Genomic DNA, 22,429 nt, shown 5'->3' on the forward strand with positions numbered 1-22,429 from the left:
CTTTTTGACTTTGGGTTTTCTTTGTCTTCCATGTCTGTGTCATGTTCATTGTTAGCTGATCTCTGGAACATTAGAAAGTGTTGAAAGTTCATGGTGCCAAAATCATGTACCTTTTCAAGGTATATTTGCAACGCGATGTTGTGATCATTATTTTAGGATTTATATTTTTTCATTTTTGGTATTCGCATGTTAAAACGACATGATCAATAACATGTAAGGTTAATGTTAGGTGATGTACAACACAAAATGCATGTCCAACTCATATACTTACCATGACTGATCTGTATTGACAGCAATATCAGTCCCAAGGTTGAAAATTGTACTAGTTTATTAATTTATTACTTCACTCAGCCTGATAATTAAATGCAATATTCCCTACAGTATAAATGAAATGAATTGAACCATTATATGAAAAGCATATTTGTCATTCAACCCTTGAAAAGCTTTTCATTGTGCTTATATAGTAAAAGGTTCCAATTGGGGTTTGTTTCACTTATCAAAAACGTGGCTGGCCAAATGTCTGCCTAAGATCTCTCTTGCAAAGTTGAAACCCATATGGAATTTTTGTTTTGGATAAGCTAAGACCTCCAATTGAGTGGAAAATAGCAGTGAATATCTATCATTGGCTTAGTTAACTATTCATGAGGAAATAATTCACTGCCATAACAGTTTTTTGTTTAGAATGCTAAGTGAATCCGTAGAGCTCTCGGCAGAGCTGAAACATTTCGGATCATACATGTCATGCATGTAACCACCAGTTTTAGATACATCAACTCATTGATTCCTCTTTGTTTGTGTATATATATATGTGTGTACAAACTCATTGGTGTCTCATCCAAATCTATTCTCTTCTGAAAATATCCTATTCCTTTGGAACTCTCTCTCTCTCTCTCCCTCATTTTTCTTCTCCTTTCTTCCCTCTTCTCTCATTCATTTCTCTACTTCTCTCCGCCATGGTTTCGCACCTTGTCACCACTATCCGAAATGTAGTTGGAATCACAGGTACGTTCATATGATATATGCTTTTTGGATTGCATCGTATTGATCGCTGTTATGAACTTAATGAAAAAAAATTATAACGATTCGTTGTAATAGCTATTTAAATTCCGAATTTCCTTAAATTTGCATATAGGAAAGGAGATTATTATTATTTTTCACTTTGACTTCCATGTATTTGAAGGCTAAACTAATGTTGTTTCTTCTGTTTCTTTTCCAGGGAATGTAATCTCCCTCTTCTTGTTCTTGTCTCCTGTGTAAGCTTTGACTTTAGCATAATCTTTCCAAAGTATCATTGAGTTTTTTTTTTCCTTAATTTTTGAGATTTTCTCTTGAAGTCAAGAAAAAGAAAATAATCTTTTAATGTTTTAAGTTCCAATCTGAGGTATATTTTTCTTAGATTTATTTTAAGTTATTATTGTGTAGGTGTGTTTGAATTTATTTTCATTTAATTTTATATTTATGATTTTTGAAATCAAATCGATAATCAAACAAGTCAAGCCATCGATTCTTACCACCAACCTGGTTTCAATTAAATAAATTTTTAAAAATTTATAAAATTTGGTTCAATCATTTTTTTATCGTGGTTTAACCAGTTCAAAACGATGCATAATCTTATAAATTCAAACCTTGTGTCCAAATTAATATACGGATTAATCTAATTCAGTTCGAACAACCGTGTCGAAATATGTTTTATTTTTAATTTTATATTATTTGGGATTGTGTTTCTGAATTCTAGAAAAAAGAAAAACAAAAGGGCATTGTTGGCTTTTTCACTGTGAAGGGTAACATAATTAAAGCCAATAATCAAACCTACCATAATTAGTTTTGCTAGTTACAAAGGAATTAGATTATTTGGGTTTTGCTTAATTAACGTGTTAAGTTCATTGCATTATTTTGGCTAATGAATGAGAATTATTGTGGCAGGCCAACTTTTATTAGAATTTGGAAGAAAGGATCAGTGGAACAGTTCTCCCCAGCCCCATACCTTGCAACCTTAATCAATTGCATGGTTTGGGTGGTTTATGGGCTGCCTATGGTGCACCCCAACAGCACCCTGGTTGTAACCATCAATGGCACAGGGACTGCCATTGAGATTGTATACCTAACCCTCTTCCTCATCTATTGCCATGACAAGAAAAAGAGAGTGAAAGTGATGCTAATAGTGCTAGTTGAGATGATTTTTATTGCGGGTGTCACCGCTCTGGTTCTTATCATAGCTCACACTACTCAACGTCGATCCATGGTGGTCGGAATTATAGCTATTTTGTTCAATATCATGATGTATGCTGCCCCTTTATCCGTCATGGTTAGTATCAATGGAAATCTATATATTGATTACCTATTAAACCAATTTTATTATATGATGACGATGATGATGATGATGCAGAAACTGGTGATCACGACGAAAAGTGTGGAGTATATGCCATTTTTCCTGTCACTAGCATCCTTTGCCAATGGTGTTGCTTGGACTGCATATGCTTTCCTCCCTTTTGATCCTTTTATTGCTGTAAGTTACACATTGGGTTTTCACCTTTTTCTTTCTCTTTTCATTACTCTTCATCTCTACTAACTCAACAAGAAAATTAATTATATATCAAACTGAAGAAATGAATCAAAATTGAAAGTGGTACCAACGAGTTTTAGTTGAACTAGTATGGCATATTACATTTCAAAGAATACAACACAAGTTTAAACCTTAAAGATGATATTATTAAGAGAAGTGGTCATAAATCTCAAGCATAGACCATAAAACAGAAATAAAAAATACGGAAATTAAAATTTGAAGTGGTCATACAATCCATTATAATAATAAGTACATAATCTTTAGATAAAAAACAATTACGTGAAAGAAGACTACCTCAAGTTAAGAGCAAAACATATCAACGATCTTATAGAATGTTGAAAGTGATACATACGAATCATTTACTAAATGAAATTGACAAAGAAACGTAAATCTTGATATTTACCAAAACACAATCAACTTATAAATGTTTTTTTGGGTTAAATAAATACAAGAAAAGAAGAATTATCAAAATGATACAAAATAAATACAGTTTATTTTTCTTACATTGAATCACCAAAATATAAAGGCGATTTGGCTTTGTTTTCCACATTTTCAGACACCCTATGATGTAAGATGATGTGATAAGGTGTCTGAAAAAAGTAGAAAATAAAGAAAAATGGTTTTTACAATTAGCGAAATAAGACCTCTTGGATTGGTATGGGTTTAAAAAAGGAGATATCATGTTAATATTAATGTAACCGACTTTCTTACCCAATATATTTAGTATTAGTGGATACATTGTACAATTCAAATAATTGGCATCAAATTACCTCTTTTGCAAAGCCCAACAAGAAATGAAGTCTAGGAGGGAAGGTTGGTATTTTGTGTTGTTTTGGAAAGTTAGGCACCTTTCATTCCATGTGCCTTCTAAAAGAGAAAGGCAAAGGAAATAAGGCCCTTTTTCACTAGGTTCACAAAATCAGCTAACTACCATGTGGGAGGTTACATTAGGAATTTATATTGAATCATATCATGTCATCTGATCAAATGTAGAGTTGTTTGTATTTACTTTTAAGGTTTAGTGATGAGATGGTCCAGTTCATAGATTTAAACACTTGATCTTTTATCAAATACAAACTTTTATATGGGTTTTGAGCTCTGAGATAGATTTGGTTTTGCAAATGATTTAATAGGGTTTGGGGTTTCATAAAATTTGCAGGTTCCAAATGGACTAGGGACATTGTTTAGTTTAGCACAGCTGTTGTTGTATGCCACATATTACAAGTCCACAAAGAGAATAATAGCAGCAAGACAAGAGGCCAAGATGGAGATGCATCTCTCGGAGGTGGTGGTCAATGGTGATAATAATGATCCCAAAAAGAACTCCACAGCACCTTAGAGACCCATCCTTCTACTATATATAACTAGAGAGGGTGTTTAATTTTGTTATGAACATCAATCACCATAAACATGGTGCCATGCAGCAGCTTGTTTACCTAATCATTTTCCCTTTCAAGTCTTCTTTTTCTTTTGCGGGGTAATGTGTGGGCTGAACTATCAAGTTTTAGATTTTTGCAAACTTATTATTATGTGGCCCAACTTTTATGCATATGGTTTTCTCCAATCCAATAATAAGAGGTCCCTGCAAACTTCTATGTTTAAACCTCAGCTGATTTCTCTCTCTCTTCCTTTTCTTTTTATATCACACTAAAAGAAAAACCTTGATAGTTTCTGATATAATAATTATGTTGATTTTTACTTCACTAATTTTAAATTATTATCATTTGACTTGTGATATCAAATTCGCCATCATATCATCATCTGAAAATGAGTGCTTTAAAATGATATGCTAGATTTACAAAGAATTTATGATACATTACAAATAAAACGTCCTTATTCATTAGCAAAGATGACAAATTGGATTCATGGAATTTTTTTTCTTAGTTTCTTACAACTTGAGAAAGCTATTGGAAATAAAATCTTCAGTTTCGCTCGCCCAAAATTCTAGGACTGACTATAAGAATTACACTTTAAATATATATATATACAACTTAATCACAACTCTCCAGTGCTCTCACAGGAACTCCCTAAATTGGCCACCGTGTCGTGAACTGATAATCGAATGATATTGCTGCCTGATGATCTTGAAACATCTAGACATTCCTGAAGGTCAGCATCACAAGCTATCAAAACCCATTCATTATCATCATCCAAATACTTGATATCAAAAGTACCCACCTCCAGTTTCAGCCTCTTGGCCACTTCCTCTTTCAGTTCCACTATCCCACTACTTAAGGAGATCCGAAATCTGATTATATCTTCCCTGTATGTAGCCTTAATGGTCACACTCTTCATTCCATGCCGAGCTGTTACATGGGGTGTTGTCTGAGTGAATGTATGCATTGTGTGCTTGATACCCAGTTCGGAACATTGAGGCGGTGTCCAACTAGATTCTGGTAATCGTTCATCGGCACCGATTTCTGCTACTATTGGACATAGGTTTCTTAAGTCTTTCGAACTTCCAGCATCCTCCACTAACATGCCTCCAAATGGTTCTCGAGGTTCTGCTGTCACAGGGGCTTCAGGCATTGAGAATGAAGTAGATATATTCAGTTCCTCTAAATGGAAGGCCAATTTGGGGGAGCATTGGTCGTGGCTGAAACCAAGTGGATCCTTAGTAGCGGCACTTTCAGTTGCAGGGCTACCTTGGCATGATCCATGAGAAGTAGGTGTCCCAGCACTCTCGTCTCTAGAACCACTCCCTGTTTTGAATCTGTTTGCCCCTTTATCCAAGCTTGGTGAAAGCCCATTATGGTGAGAGAAAAGTTGTTCTTGGATCAATGTCCTCCCTCCCAGCAACTGATCATCCACCAAAACTTGTGTGTTACTTCCTGGCATCTGACATGTGGGCAAATCGTTTTTGTCAACTTGAGGCTCGGAAGGTTTGGAATTTGTTAAGTTTTGTTGATGGGAACCATTCAAACCGGTTGTCCATGAAATGGAACCTACAGCAACTGGGAGTGGACTTGTGGCAAGTGAAGTTAAATCAAATGCTTCATCAGCACCTTGGACAGATTCAATAACATGCTTTAGCTTAGTGAGGGAACGGTTAACTTTGTTGATCTTACGAGATGGCCATCTGGAGATCCCATGCTGCCTGCAGATTCGCTTCATTGTTGTAGGGCAAACTGTAAAGCAAGAATCTCCCTGAGCATAGTCCATTTCAATAGGTATCGGAAATATATATATTCCAGTTTATATATAAATAAATCGGCATCTTAAATAATGCAAGTTAAAAAGGCAAAAAAAAAAGTTTCGGAGGCAGAGCATAACACATACCACCAAGGCTCTTTGCAGCATCTTTGAGACTCCCTGCAAAATACTGTTGGAGCACCTCTAGACTAATCGATTTCTCAGTTTTCCCACGTTTTCTCTCGGGTTTTTTTAGTTCTTCATTCTTTGGAAGACAAACAGGATCTTGGCTTCCACTAGCAACAACCTTGCTTCCATCAGTGGCAGGGTCATGATTATCACTTAATTGCTTTCTCAATGAATCTATTTGCAGATCTCCTCTATTTGGCGAGCTGTTAGTCCCAGGTGGCGACTTCACAGATGGTGAAATTGGAATAAATTCGAGCCTTGAACTAAGCCTTTCATCTGAAGATGCTATAATGATTTCTATAGATCCTTTATTCTCTTTAAGTTTGGTTCCAGGAGCAACCTTAATACACTGGAAATGTTGCTTTATTGTTGACAATATGGAACCCAACAAGGTCTGTTGTTCATTGAAGTCAGCAATAGCAGGAGGCAAAAAAAATTCAAGAACATAATCATCATCTCCAGTGTAAGTACTCTGTAAGCAGATTGCAAAACAGCTGGTTAATCCAAACATGCGTGCATAGTGTACTAAGGGGTACTCAGTTTTGCAGAATTGGGTAATATCAGCACAAAAGCATGGATTATGGGATAAAAATGCCCTCCCAGAAACCCCCTGTCCCTTTTGTAGGTGATGTTCAAGACAAGCCTCCCGGAAACCCCACATGTGAGCATCTACAACATAGAATGCTACGTCAGTCGTGGATATGCAGACTTGTCCCATGCAGCTACCATCAAAGCTCGTACAGTATTTCTTTGAACCACCACCATGGGCTAAAACATTACGATGCCTGCAAGGGACCCAGGTTTGAGCCAAAGGTAGTTTGTGTGTTTCACAGACCATCGTCAAGATCTCCAGAATTTCAGCCAGTGCATTTTGACGACTTTTATTGCATATCTGGTATAAAAAGCATTAGTTTGTCAGCATAGATATAAGAAATGGAGGACCACCACAATAAAATATCAGAAAAGGATAACAGATTTGACACAATAATCAGTGCAGTCAACCTTGGTGCTTGGATGATCCAATATTTCTGAACTTTTCAAATTAGCTGCCTGCATAAGAACTGAAATCATGTGACTGAGGGTGCTTAAGAATGCGAGAAATAAGGTTCTCGGAGAAAGGGGTAATGATTTAGCACTAATCAAATACGAAACTGGTAAGAGACTAGGTAGGGTAAAAGAAACCCAACCTCAAGTGCTTTGCATACTTTATCAACCTCAGGTGCATAGTGAATCATCGGTGAAGTCATTATGAGTTCAAGTACACCAACACAGGACTGTTTAGAAGGTTCGAAGACTGGCAATGCCAAGGTTCCCTGAACGTTGTAATGCAGAGCATGATCACGCCGTGAATACTCTCTGCTGGAATAATACTGCACATTTGGAGTCCATTCCGGCAATTTTTGCCTAAAAACACGGCCAGGAAGCCCAAGCTGTACATCACTCTCTCCATCCACAGAAAACATGTACATCAAAGAAACCATCCTATACTGATGTAACCCACTGCTATGTGGATCAAGGACAAAAGGTTGCCCAGACGTTGTTAAAACGTAACGGCCCCCGTTTTTTACAGGTGCCCAAACCTGAGCTAGAACATGTTGTTCAGTTGATTCTTTGAAGTAACGTAGTGCCTGAGTCATCCTTTGTTTAATTACACAATAACTATCCGGGTTCTCAAGGGGTAGCTGTCCCAGAAATGGAGAAGGCATCCCTCTATTATCATTCTCCTCCTTTGGATATTCATTTCCAGGATTGGGAATACCTGCATTTCGGAGAAATATCAAGGCAATTAAATATGTGCAATTTCCAGCATGAATTCAGTGTTTCAAGTTACGGTTTATTCAAAAGACAAAAAAACACAAAAAGACATTCACTCTCCATAAACAAGTGCTAAAGAAATTACTATAATCATATGGTTTCAAGTTCTTCTTTATGGGGTTAGTTTGGTTGCCAAGAAACTTGGATTGGAACTTAATTATATAAGCGTTATATTCCATTAACAAATTATCTTACTCTCCAGGTCTTGAGAAACCAAATGGAGCTTTTTAAATCCAGATACCAGAAATCATGTTAGAGAGCCAGCAACATCTTGAAAGAAGAAATTTCCTAAGTTTTCAGGATTATCAAATTCAACCAAGGCAGAACAGACCAAAGTTCAAGCTCCAAATCAAGCAAAAAGTCAATAGTTTATCTTAATCAGGAGAAAAAAAAAGAAAGGGAGAAAAGAGTTGAAAGGGACTAACACGTAACAAGAAGATTGCAATCGACGGGGTGAGAGCCAAGCTTATTATTATCATCATCGGAGAAAACCCAGAGAGGAGAACAAGGCTGTTCAGAAGAAGAAGCTAAGATAAAAGGAGAAGTGGGGTTTGAAAGGAAAGACTGATGATCCAACGGCCATGAACTCTCGAGATCGAGATCATCCAAATCCATAATCCCCTGACTTTGTTCCAAGTGGTGGTGGCGATATTGTTTTGAGGGAAAAGAACACGCGTTGCCTTCCACTGGCTCACACATTTTCTAGGAAACCAAACAGGGAAAAAGAACCGGTTATTTTTTCTTAATATTATTTTCCTGTAGAGGAAAGTTGTTGGGTCGTTTGGTGGAGAAGAATACAATATCGAGACAGACCTGGAAATGGAAAAAAAGAAAAAAAAAATTGCAGTGTGATTCATCTTTACTTTAATAATATTTTAATCGGAGGAATCCAATACAACAGTGGGGTTGTGGGCAAGTTGCTCCCATTTGGATTATATTTTATTACCCTTCCATTATCACCTCCTCTTTTGGTCTAATTTCGGTTTAGTCCCTCTATTATACTCCCTCTTTTGGTCTTTATTTTAATTTGGTTTCTCTATTCTTATAATGTTTATCAGTAGGTCCTATGTTAATGGAAAAATATTTGAAACATTGTTTGGTAGGATTAGGTTGATGACAATAATATATAGGGTACGGTAACAAATTAAAAAATAAATATATAAAAGAAATGGAATATACGGCTGTAAAATTGAACATCGATAATGGCAATATAGAACGATCGTAAAGCAATAAGGAAAAAAAATAAAACACACAGATTTTACGTGGAAACCCTTTTGGAAAAAAACCACGGGTCGAGGAGAAGAAAATTCACTAATGATGAAAATCGAATGATACAAGAGGAGTTGTGACTACATCTATTTAAAGGTTGAAAAAACCTTATTCAAATCAATGTAAAATAGATGAAGTGTAGTTCTATACGGATTCTACTCGGGCCTTCGGCCGTCGGCCTTAAACCCTCCACAAATCCCCTAGTTTTACCATTGTATCATTTTTTTAAGAGGAATTTGAGTCACACAACTCAAATAGTGCAAAATTCTAACTATGCTTGTAGACTTAAAAAATTACATTCATAGTATACCAAATACTCACCTATTTTTTTATTAACTTTCTTATAGTAAAGATGATTCGAATAACACTTTACAGTAAAAAATCATATTATAAATGTTACATTTGGTAGGAGTATTTTTCACTTATTCTGGATAGGTCTTATTTTTTTTTTACAAGAATTTTTACTTATCTTTCAATTTTCAAGTTTAAAATTGTATTGGTCATATCTGCTCTTTTTGACACAATATCTAAAACTATTCATAGTCCCTCCTCAACCCATAAATAAGAGGATAATGCAGTTCAGCACACTCGAACTTACGTCCTCTTATATTGACAATATGTCCATATCAATCGAGCTAAGAGACAATTAGTATGATGATGAAAAAATTAAAATCAATTATAATCCTCCAATATTTTTAATGGTTATTTTGGTGTGGTATGCTAACCATCATCACTCTATTGCTTCCGCCAAGCTGGTATATAGATATGAGCAATTTATTATAATATAAATAATAATGTCATTTATAATACTCTTTGTATTTTGATTTAGTGGGAGTTTATGGATTTCATAGGTTAATATGAGGCTAATAAACTTTTACATTTGGAGCAGCATTTAACGCACAATTTTACTCCTACTGCAATCTTAAAGAAAATCTATATAAGTGGAGTGTTATTGGCATGAGATTTTGTTGTTTATGTAGTTACTTCCTTATTTGAAGCATTTAACATGTTTAATTAGTTAATTAATTTTGTTATTAAATTTAGACAAAAATAAGTTATATTTGTCCAAAATATTAAGATATTTGTTAAATTCTAGTATTAGTCCCTATAATTTCCAAAAATTATGAATTTTGTCTTTCTACTTTAATTTGATTAATCTGTCCCTATACTTTCTGCATTGGCCAATTTTAGTTAATTTTGAAATTTTGGTCTCGACCCAAACAAAAGCAGTTAAATCCATTTGGTTAAATTCAATTACTAGTCATGTACTATGTGTATAGTTGTTCATATTCTCCAATTGGATAATTCTAAATCTCTATACCTTTTAAATTTAGAAATTTCAGTTTTGACACAAACAACAGTCGTTAATCCATTAACTAAAATTTGTACTAAGTAATATATGAAAATAACACATATGATAATATATTTGTTGCATCAACTTTTGGAAATCTCATAACTTAATAAATTTAACAAATACGAGGGTTGAAATTTTAAAATTAAAAAAAAAAGTAGAAAGATTAAAATAGTAGAGTTTAACCTTTGTTACTTGACGAATTTATCATATTCTATCCACAGTTTAAAGCCTTTTACTCAAAGTGGTTAACGACTCATCCCCACAAATAAAATAGAAATGAATATTAAAAGTAGGGTTAATGCTTTTATCAAAAGGGAAAATAAAGTAGGGTTAATGCTGCATTTCACTAATTAACAATTAACAACTTGCTAATCTTCTAATTTTTTAATTAGCTGATCAGTACATCATTATTCATTGATTATGTTTTTGACTTTTTATATGACGATTCCATGGAAAAGGAAATTTAATATTGGAAATGTTATAATTAATTCCTTTACATAAACATTATTTTGTTTTTTAAATATTAAAATATTAAGTATTACTAAATTTTGGTAAATTATAAAATATAAATAGTGAATATAATTATCTTTTTATAAAAATAAATATTAATTTTAAAAATTACTTATTTTTTTAGTTTTAATCTTATTATTTTGAATAGTTTTGGGTAAAAATAAATATGATGGTCTAAATATCTCATTTCTGTAGAAATTTCAAATTTTAATAAAATAAAATATAATTTAATATTTTCTTAATAAGTTATCTTATTTAATTATTTTTTGTTGAAAATTGTATATTAAGTAAAAAAATTAAAATGATTATCAAACACATTTAAAAGTCAAATATTATTTAAATGGTGTATTAAACACCTACTTAATTTAAGAATAAGATAATAAAAAATGACGATGGAGGACCCACGACACATGAAATGACACAATTGCCCCTAACAATATTTATGTCGTTCGCAAGAAAATCAGAAAATTTGTTGGTCAAAACATTGACATATCGGTGAAATAAGTGCTCTAATCATGCCATATTATTATTATTATTATTATTGAATATTACAAATTATGAAGGTTATCAATGTCAAATCTAGTATTTAATATTTATAGGGTAAATTACACCAACAGTTACTCATTTTTAACCTCAATGACAAAACAGTCACTCAACATTCAATTTAGTTATTCAATTTTCAAAAAATAACAAATGAATCCTACTAACCATTTTCCATTACAGACGTAACAGAAAGCTGACCTGTCATCTCAGTGGGTAAATGACCCTAATTTAAAATCCTAGTTGGGCTAGACAGTAAAAGAAAAAGAAGAAGCAAAAGAAAAATAAGAAAAGGAGGAGGAGGAGAAGAGAAAAATTCTATAGTGGTAGCAGTAGCATAAGGTTATGGATCGCTGCGACGACGGTGGGGCAAGCTTCACAAATAATAGTTTCAGTGACGAGAACGGTCGAGAGTTTTTCTTCGTTGTATCCAGCCAAATGCACCATCTCGACCATTTAGGAACAAAGCAAGATCCTTTGCTACAATACCCAGTCCAATTTCGAATTTGGGATCTTTCTAATTACTGTCCCGACCCGAAATTTCTCTTGCCGGCATTTGGTTGCCCCTTTGGAGGAACCGCTTCTTTTTTTCCCGAAAATCATGGTTTCAATCGATTGTTTGGTTTGTTTGGATGTTCCTCTTCTTTTGCTTTTGATTTTGTTTTATGCAACTTGATAATATTGGCAATGGAGTTAGTGTTGTTTAGCTTAATCGACCCTTTTGTTTATATCATCATATCCCATGAAGATCTCGACAAATTTGAGTTGTTTTGATTCTTAAATCGCTTGAATGTTTCTTTGGAGGATTTTATCCTCACCGGTTTGGTTGTGGGTACTGATAGTTTGACCCCAAATTGCCTCCAATCCCATTTCGATATGGTTTTTCCAGAGTTAATGGATTTGGCAGTAGCAAAAGACAGTCGGATCCCAACTGTGGTGGCTCCTCTATTGGGGGTTGAAAAAGAAAAAAAGGATAGCGTGGTGGTTTGGAGGTCATCGATGGTGATGCCAAAGATGGTTGTGGCGGAGGTGACGATGGTGAGATTGTTGGGATGGAAAAGAAGAAGTATAAACATATTGGGCCATTTAAGCAAAAAAGTAAAAATATTGAGCCATTTATTAAAAAAACAGAAAATGAAGGATGAAAATAAAACAGTCACTCAACTTTGCCTTGTCCAACGTGGCAAGTTAATTGGCCACGTCACTTGTCCCGTTAGACCTATAATGGAAAATGTTAATGGGTGACTGATTTGTCACTTTTCGATAACGTTAGTGACTGATTTGTTATTTTTTGAAAGTAGAGTGACTAAACTGAAAGTTGAATTTCTGTTTTGTCATTGAGGTCAAAGTTGAGTGACTATTGATGTAATTTACCCATATTTATATATTTTTGTCAATTTAAATTTTTTTAGCTCAATTTGTTTTTAACATTTAAAAAAATCAAATTTGACTATCGAATTCTTGAAAAAAGTCAAGTGATGTTTTATAAACGAGAATACTAATTAAAATATTTAATTTTTAAACATAGTAGCACGTGTGACAATCCAAGTCTACTCCACGCTAATTTTTTTTGAATTTTATGAACTTTTTATATTATAATTTTGGTGTATTTTTATATTTTTTGAATTATTTATTTACTTGACATATAAAACAAATGGTGTTATATTAACATGATGTGCACATGGACTACCATGCAAGTTGTCACACCAATAACGTTAAAATTTAATATTTTAGTCAAGATTTTTATTAAAAACGATTTAACTCTTTTTTTTTAATATTAAGGGTCAAATTTAGCTAAAAAAATAAGGATCAAATTAACAAAAAATGTAAACGTTGGGCTAAATTTATCATTATTCCTTTAATCTTAGTTAATGAAAGTATTATGGCAATCCCTAGATTATATTTTGGATTGCATTTTGATCTCTTTATTGGAAAAATGAACAAATTAATCCCTAAATGTTAGATGAAGGAGTAAAATGATCCCTCCATTAAAAGCGGGATGTTAAATGCTTATTTTGGCCTTTTATTTATAAGGCACAATAAAAATAGCCCTTGACCTTTACTAATTTATTCAATTTGACATTACTCTTTTATTTGAAGTAAATTGATCCTCAACTTTTATTATTAACATGACATTATTTTATCTTATATGTTATGTCAACAATAACTTAAAAATTAGTTAAAATCTAAAAAATAAAAAAATACAATAAATCATAAATAAAATTTATTATTCCAAAATGGAAAAATATTAATAAATATTAAATTTTACATAAAAATTTAAGAATTTTTAAAATTAAAAATCACTCTGTTGTTCGTTGTTCATTTAAATATTTAAAATAAATATATTTCACAATGATAAAAAATTAATAAATAAAACAAAATTTTATCTCTTATTAACTAAAATAATTACTATAAGGTTTTTTTTTAATAATATCATTATAAGTTCTGATCATATTTGTTCTTTTTGACACAATGCTTATAATTACCAATAGCCCCTCCCTAACCCATAAATAGAAGGATAATACGCTTCAACGCCCTCGAACCCATGTCCTCTTGTATTGGCAATAATACACATGCTAATCAAATTAAGACTTAATCGACAATCACTATAAATAATTAACTTGAAAGATTAATGAGTTTCGAATTACTGGTTAAATAACTATCATGTGAGATATTAAGTTGTATTATATTATTTTTATACAATCACTTTTAATATTGTGATGAAGGAAGATCAAGAGATAGCTACACCATTGTCAATGGAGAGTGCTAGGTGGCTTTGAGTGTTCCCGTTGCAGTTGCCACCATAGCTTAAACTCTTGCATCATCTTTTTGAGACTTTAATTATTTTTTTATTTATGTTTTCAAGTTTTGTTTTGTTGGTTGATTGCTTGAGACTTGTTTCGAATGCAAATTGTGGAATTTATTGTTCTTTTCTAGCAATTAATTATTATTAGTTGTTGTAATTTACGAAAGTTATGAATTTAGTCTATGTACTTTAATTTGGTCATTTTAATACCTGTATTTTCAAAATTTCTCATCAAACAATAAATATTAAATTCATTAAATTAAGTTCTATCATTTCCAAAATCGACATAACAAACATATTATCATGTGTAATATCATGTCACTTATTATTTCCTCATATTACTCACCAAAATCCAAATAATGGATTAACGATTGTTGTTTGTGTCAAAACTCAAATTTCCAAATTTGAAATTTATAAGGACTTATAATGATCCAATTATTGGAGAATATGGACTAAATCTACAACTACATGCATGGTACATAACTAGTAATTAAATTTAACCAAGCAGATTAAACCGTTATTATTTGAGTCGGGACTAAAATTTTAAAATTAGAAAATTAAAGGATTAAAATGACCATTTTGAAAGGTATGTGGATTAAAATTGATCAAACCAAAGTATAAAAACTAAATATTTTATTTGAATAGAAAAGTTGATCAAGCCATTAAGAGTGTGTTTGATTATCACAGAGGAATTGGAGGAAAATTTATACTAATTACACCTTGTAATTATAAATAATTCTAATTCTCTAGATTTGTTTGATTAGTAGAGGGTGCTTACATCGTAATTCTCAAATTTATATTTGATAGTATAAATTGTAATGACACAACTAAATAATTTTAAATTCTAAAAGATATTAATTATTATAAAATTATTAATAATATTTGAGAAAAAATCTCTAAAGAAGTAACAAAACCTAAAATCAAGCAATTGTATATAATTCATTAGTCCAAAAAAGTATCCTACAATTCGATTTCTAATAAAATTAGCAATAAATGAATATCCTAAGAAATTTTATCTAATTACTCTAGCAATCCATATTTGTTGAGTTATTCTATTTTTAAAATTAAACATATATTCATTGTTATTATCGATTGTGTAGCCTCCCCGACTCAGCCTGAACGTTAGGCCCGAATCAAGGAGATTACATCGATCACCGAAATGGCCTAGTAGCTATCGAGGTTTATAAAATAGTCATTTTAAAACATTTGCTTGTTTTGATGGAAAACTTTAGTCTATTTCCAAAATAACTTTACAACTTTAACAAAATCCAATTTGGCTTAACTTTCCTACGTAATGGTGACTATTTTTGAAAACTTAATTAATTTTCTATTTATTTAATACTTAAAAATTTATGATCTAGCAATGGATAAATTGATACCTAATCTTAGTTTTAATAGAAGCTGTATTTTATGCATAAATAATTAAATTCCCTAATTTTAATAACCTAATCAAAATCAAAGGTAATGTATGCTGAATAATCCCTAAAAACTTAAATCTCATGCCATAGTTTAATAAAACATTATAGTTTCTAAACAATAAAAATTTTCAAATAATAGATCTAAAATACTATAAAAGACAAAACTAAGTCAATTCCCTCCGAATGTCGTGTCCGCATCCTAACTTGGTGGTTTATTTGTAATGATGAAGAATAAAGGGGAGTGAGCTATGAAGCACAGTGTGAGTTCAATCACAAGAAGATCAGTTCAAACAGATGATACGTCATACTAAATAATAATGCATAGTATATTGCAATCAAATAGCAAATCAAAGAATTAGTTTCTCAAATTAACCATCAATAGTATCACAGAATTCACAATAGTAGTTTCAAAATATTGATTTTTCAGGTCATCTCATCGCTACAACATCTCAATGTTCACCACAATGCCTATGATTATGCATACAATGCAATTTCAATTATCAGAAAAGGGTTCTACCCCACCGTTACACACCACAGTAAGAGTTCCCTAGAACTCCTCTACCTTTAGACCATGCTGTGAACGAACCACTCGTTGTGGATAAACCACTAGTAATAAAAAGGGTGGATGAACCATTGGGGTTTTTGATAAAAACTTATTGCAGACAAGTTGTTAATAGGTTTTGAATACACAACATGTTTGCAGATTAAAGCTGCTAGTACGGTGTAACATAAGGTAGACTGTACATATCATCACAAATACAGATACAATAGACATATATATCATTCACAATTCATGCAATTATATATAACATTAATTCAACCAATCAGGTCATGGATTCTAAAGTTATTCATATTATCAAAGACTTTATTGAAAAAAATAAAGCACTAAAAATAGTTTAGAAACCATTTAGGGACTAAACTGAGCAAATCATAGAATTCAGGGGAAAACTGTAAAACAAGGGCACATGTCCCTATAAAAGGGCTACACGGTCGTGTTGCCAGGACATGTAACAGACTGAGACTGTGTGGTGATTTCAAAATCAAGGTATAAGGAAGACACGATCTTGTGGAAGGCTTTGGGCCATGTGAGATTCAAAATTCTTAGGGTTTTAAAGGGACATGGCCGTGTGAGGGGCCCCGTGTGGTCTACACGCTGTGTGGCTGGCCATGTGGCTCTATTTTGAGGCAAGGTTTGCCTCGATTCCCTTGTAAAAGAATACACACCTGTCACTAGGATCTCAAACAATATTCCTCGTGCTCAAATCTGGTTTGATGCATCTAAAACGAGTCATTCAAACAATAATTTCCCATGGGTTAACATTTATTTTCTAAGATTTATCAAGATTCAACAATATTAACGAAATGAAAGATTGACAAATTGATTTGAAAGATCAAATATCATATAGAAGTTTTACAAAATTTGGGGTCTAAACTTTAGATCGAGATGCACTTACGGAACTTGATGGAATTACAAAGGTTATCAATGATGATTTCAACAATCGGTAGAGAATCGATTTATCAGCGATTGATTTGATATTGAGAGCAAAGATAATTTTAGCAATGGAGCGAAAATTTGATGCAAAGAAGATGATGAAAAATAAATAGGAAGAGAGAAGAGAAATTCAAATTGGAATGGAAAAAGAAACATAATCCTAGTGTAATTAGGGGAAAATGGACTAAATAACTAGGATTTTCAAATTTGAAAAGGTTGTATGGTAATTTCCCTATTCTGTTGAAATAAAATGAAAGAGACTTAGGAATGGAGTGGTTTAAACTTAGTTGTGCTAGGAGAAGGAGTAAGTGCTTAACTATTGGGTTGCTGCCCATTTCTTAATAGGTTTCTACTCCAAATAATATTTATTTTGGTATGGCTTCTATCATAGGTTGCTAGAAATTTAAAAAGGAAAAATATTAGAGGTGTGGTTTGAACTTAAGACCTCTAATGAATGTACAAGCTACTTATCCATCAAGCCTAAGGCTTAATTCTTGCTTATTCATTACAACTAACCCCATATATTTTGGGGTGTGACAAATCTCCCATCCTTAAAGAAATTTTATCCTTAAAATTTCAATCACTTAGCCACAAATCCATTATTCCTTTTTTCAAAACAACCATCACGCTTTTGCTATGCAACTCTGATTCCTATGCAGTTCTATGCAATATTGGGTCTTATGTCTAATACAAAAATATACCTATGATAGTATCGGATGTATCTTGTTCCTCACGACTTCTAACGACATAAACAAGGCGGGTTATCTAGCCTTGATTCCGTTTTCATTGGTTGCTACAATATTTGTGGTCCTATTTTGACCACGACCCCTTGGAGGTAAGTGATACAATCTCTAGTTTTGGGTCTGATTTGTAGCAGGAGGTTGCGCTTGCTCGATCTGCCAAGGACAATCCTTATACCTATGGTCTATCGATCCACATTTCAAGTAGACACCCAATTCCTCCAACACTTGCCCAAATAGTGTTTACATAATACGTATAGTTAGGAGTCTTACCCTTAGGATTAGTTGTAGCAACCCCTTGTTGTGGACTACCCTCCCTAACTCGTTTGATGCAACAAGAATTCGAGTTAGTAGAACTAAAATCCCTCTTTCCTGAGGCCTTATTCTTCTCCCATTTTTCGTGTTCCACTTGTTTGGTCTCTTCCACAATTTTAGCTTTTTCCATTATGGTCTCAAACACCCATTCCTGGTGTGAAGCGACCTATATTTTAAGATCGTATCGCAACCCATTTTCGAACCTTATACACTTTTCCTACTCTATGACGACCATTCCTTGGGCATAGTGGCTGAACTTCAAAATTCAGCCTCATATTCTGACACAGTCTTATCTCTTTATTTTAACTCTATAAATTCAAGTCTGCGGACTTTCACATACATAGTGCCTAAGTATTTCTTTTGGAAGGCCTTTTGGAAATATTCCTAGGTTATACATTCAACATGCGTACCTTTTATAATAGATTGCCACAAATGATAGGCTTCTTCCCTTAACAAGGACACGGTTCCCTTTAGTTTTTATTCTAGAGTACAATCTAAAACTCCAAAATCCTTTTCATCGACTCCATCCAATATTCGGCCATAATAGGAGTCTTCCCAGTAACGCCTTTAAATGTTTCAGCCCCATTCGATCGAAGTTTTTTTGCAACAAAACCCACGACTCCCATTCCAGTTTGGGCTCCAACAAGTATTTGTAACACTCTCAGCACTGCCTGTGTCACGACATCATCGTCGTTCTCATAACCTCTACCACTATTGGCGGTAGAATTTTTAACATACTCCTCAAGAATCGGGTTCTTGCCCTAAACAGTGGATGGCTCTACATGTGAACCCTACGCAGCCTACCCCTACCTCGTCTACCTTGGGTGTTCATAGTGATCTATCAAAAATCTAATATTTAAAGGGTATCTACATGTTTCAAACAAAGAGCTTCAAACATTAGTTATTTCCTGAGTCTTTACAGTCTAACAATCACAGTTTATCTACAGTTTCAACAATGACAGTGACTAAAGTAGGACAGACATCAGAGTCTCGAATTTAATTTTTTGCAAAAAAATCAATTTTCAAAACTTGTGGCATGATTTTTCCAAAATACCCATTTTTGATGCATGCATGCAGACTTATTCAATTTTTCACAGTCCAAGTTTTGTAAATATGTAGCTCTGATACCACCAAATGTAACATTTCTAAATCGATTTAGATGTTAAGCCCAAATCTGAGAGATTATATTGGCCACCAAAATATCCTAACAATGATCGGGGTTTTAAAATAATCATTTTAAAATATTTGTTTGTTTTGGTGGAAAACTTTAGTCTATTTCCAGAAAAATTTTACGAGTTTAACAAAAATCGATTTGGCTTAACTTTCCTACATAATGGTGACTACTTTTGAAAACTTAATTAATTTTCGGTCTATTTAATACTTAAAATTTATGATCTAGCAAAGGATAAATTAGTACCTAATCTTAGTTTTAATTGAAGCTGTATTTTATGCATAAATAATTAAATTCCTAATTTTGATAACCTAATCAAAATTAAAGATCATGCATGCTAAATAATCCCTAAAAACATAAGAATCATCTTACAGTTTAAATAAAACATTACAGTTTCTAAATAACAGAAAATTTCAAATAATAGATCTAAATAATTATAAAAGACAAAACGAGCCGAGTCCCTTCGAATATTGTGTCCGCATCCTAACCTGGTGGATTATTTGTAAATATGAAGAATAAAGGGGAGTGAGCTATGAAGCTCAGTGTAAGTTCAATCATAAGAAGTTCAGTGCAAACAATCGGTAAGTCATATTAAATAATAACGCATAGTATAATCGCAATCAAATAGAAAATCAGAAAATCTTTTTTTCAGATTAACCATAAATAGTATCACAAAATTCACAATAGTAATTTCAGAATATCAATTTTTCAGTTCATCTCATCGCCACAACATCTCAATGTTCACCATAATGCTTATGCTTATGCACGTAATGCAATTTCAATTACCAAAAAATAGGTCCTACTCCATCATTACACATCACAGTAGGAGTTCTCCAGAACTCCTTTACCTTTACACCATGTTGTTGATAAACCACTAGTAATAAAAAGGGTGGATGAACAACTGAGTTTTCTAGTAAAAACTTTTTGCAGACAAGTTGTTAGTAGGTTGTGAATACACAACATGTTTGCAGAATTAAAGCTGCTAGTACTGTGAGGTTAAACCACTCAAATGATACAGATAAAAGTTATTCAAACGGTATGGATAAACCACTCAACGGTGTAGATAAACTACTCAACTTCCTCCATTCATATTGTCTCGCCAATTCTATGCATGTTCAAAACAAATCAATACAATACCATTTAATATGCTTTTAACAAAATTTTATAGTAGCAATCATTATGATTATAATAGTTCGATTTAGTGGCAAATATTATGCTTATAACATATTGATTCAGTGGCAAAAAACATGCTTATCATGTGTTTGGTTCAACGATAACATAAGGTAGGTTGTGCGTACCATCACAAATACAAATACAAATACAATAGACATATATATCATTCATAATTCGTGCAATTATATATAACATTAATTCAGCCAACCAGGTCATGGATTCTAACATTATTCATATTATTAGACACTTAATTGAAAAAAATAAAACACTAAAAATAATTTAGAAACCATTCAGGGACTAAACTGAACAAATCATAAAATTCTGGGCAAAACTATAAAATAGAGGCACATGGCCATATGGGAATTGCAAAATCAAGGTAAAAAGAAGAAACGGCCGTGTGGCAAGTTGTGTAGAAGGCTTTAGGCTATGTGACATTTGAAATTCCTAGGGTTTCAAGGGGACATGGCTGTGTGAAAGGGCTGTGTGGTCTACACGTGTGGCTGGTTGTGTGACCTTATTCTGAGGTACGATTTGCCCCAATTCACTTGCAAAAGAACAGACACCTGTCACCGGGATCTTGAACAATGTTTCTTGCGCTCAAATATGGTTCGATGCACCTAAAACGAGTCCTTCAAACGATAATTTCACACGGGTTAATGTTTGTTTTATAAGATTTATCAAGATTCGACGATATTAACAAAAGATTTGTCAAGAACCGTGAAAGATTGATTAATTGATTTGAAAAAATCAATATGAGATAGAAATTATACGAAATTTAAGGTCTAAACTTTAAATCGAGATGCACTTACAAAACTTGATGGAATTACGGAGGCTTTCAACAATGATTTCAACAATCGTCAGAGAATTGATTATCGGGGATTGATTTGATATTGGGAGCAAAGATAGTTTCAGCAATAGAGAGAAAATTTGATGCAAAGAAGAGGATGGAAAAGAAATATGAAAAGAAATAGGAAGAGAGAAGATAAATTCTAATTGGAATGAAAAAAGAAACATAATCCTAGTGTAATTAGGGGAAAATGGACTAAATAGCTAAGGTTTTCAAATATGAAGGGGTTTCATGGTAATTTCCACTATTCTACCAAAATAAAATGAAAGGGACTTGGGAATGGGGTGGTTCAAACCTGGTTATCCAAGGAGAAGGAGCAAGTGCTTAACCATAGGGCTACTACCCGTTTGCCAATTTCTTGATAAGTTTCTACTTTAAGTAATTTTTATTTTGGTGTAGCTTCTATCCTATGTTGCTGAAAATTTAAAAAGGAAAAACGAGAGAGGTGTGATTTGAACCTAAAACCTCTAAAGAATGTACAAATTACTTCTCCATCAAGCTTAAGACTTAATTCTTTCTTATCTATTACAACTAACCCCCTATATTTTAGGGTGTGACAAATTGATTCATGACCAAGTATAAAAATTAACAATAAATACTATGTAGTTTAGTTAAATTTAATATAAATAATTTATAATAAATACTATGTAAATTAGTTAACTATTTAGTAGCTTATAATGTATAGAAAACCATCTCTCAATAATGAAAATTTCAAATTATTTAAGCCAAATTAGTAAAATAATATATATCTTGAATTTAAAACACTATGATTATATAAATATATATTTTAAAATTAAATCATGCACATAAATATTTAAAAATCTTTAGGGTTTGGATTTGAGTGCAATTGTTTGTAATTACATGTGTAATTACTCTGATTCTCACCCTTTAAGAATTGAAGAGTGTAATTATGGTGTTCCATAATTCAGTGGGAACCACTAATTAGAGTGGTTACCCAAATATGCCACGTGTGTAATTACAAGCAATTACACCAAAATTCAATTATTATATGACTTTTCAAACACATCCTAAAATGTCAACAATAGTAGCATGCAATCCACATATACTTCATAAAAAATCATAAATAAACATATG

The 22,429-nt window shown here is 32.8% G+C and overlaps 2 protein-coding genes across 3 annotated transcripts; one reads left to right on the forward strand and one right to left on the reverse strand.

The window, feature by feature from the left end:
* Nucleotides 1-548: 548 nt before the first annotated feature.
* On the forward strand, nucleotides 549-4,166 carry LOC105788159 (bidirectional sugar transporter SWEET4). Its single transcript, XM_012614915.2, has 5 exons — nucleotides 549-1,002; nucleotides 1,217-1,253; nucleotides 1,924-2,305; nucleotides 2,387-2,506; nucleotides 3,723-4,166. Exons 1-5 carry the CDS (start codon nucleotides 807-809, stop codon nucleotides 3,900-3,902), a joined length of 915 nt encoding a protein of 304 aa, XP_012470369.1. The 5' UTR covers nucleotides 549-806; the 3' UTR covers nucleotides 3,903-4,166.
* A 169-nt stretch (nucleotides 4,167-4,335) lies between these two features.
* On the reverse strand, nucleotides 4,336-8,530 carry LOC105788158 (protein NLP6). Of its 2 annotated transcripts, XM_012614914.2 has the most exons (6): nucleotides 8,125-8,530; nucleotides 7,072-7,643; nucleotides 6,887-6,934; nucleotides 5,843-6,776; nucleotides 4,742-5,691; nucleotides 4,336-4,666 (listed from the first exon to the last, which is right to left on the reverse strand). In XM_012614914.2, exons 1-6 carry the CDS (start codon nucleotides 8,396-8,398, stop codon nucleotides 4,559-4,561), a joined length of 2,886 nt encoding a protein of 961 aa, XP_012470368.1. In that variant the 5' UTR covers nucleotides 8,399-8,530; the 3' UTR covers nucleotides 4,336-4,558. The 2 variants fall into 2 exon arrangements, with proteins under 2 accessions (XP_012470368.1, XP_012470366.1); XM_012614912.2 differs by having other exon boundaries at nucleotides 4,336-5,691; nucleotides 8,125-8,529.
* Between the last annotated feature and the right edge of the window lie 13,899 nt (nucleotides 8,531-22,429).

Source organism: Gossypium raimondii, chromosome 2, assembly GCF_025698545.1.
Source record: "Gossypium raimondii isolate GPD5lz chromosome 2, ASM2569854v1, whole genome shotgun sequence".
Taxonomy (NCBI): Eukaryota; Viridiplantae; Streptophyta; class Magnoliopsida; order Malvales; family Malvaceae; genus Gossypium; species Gossypium raimondii.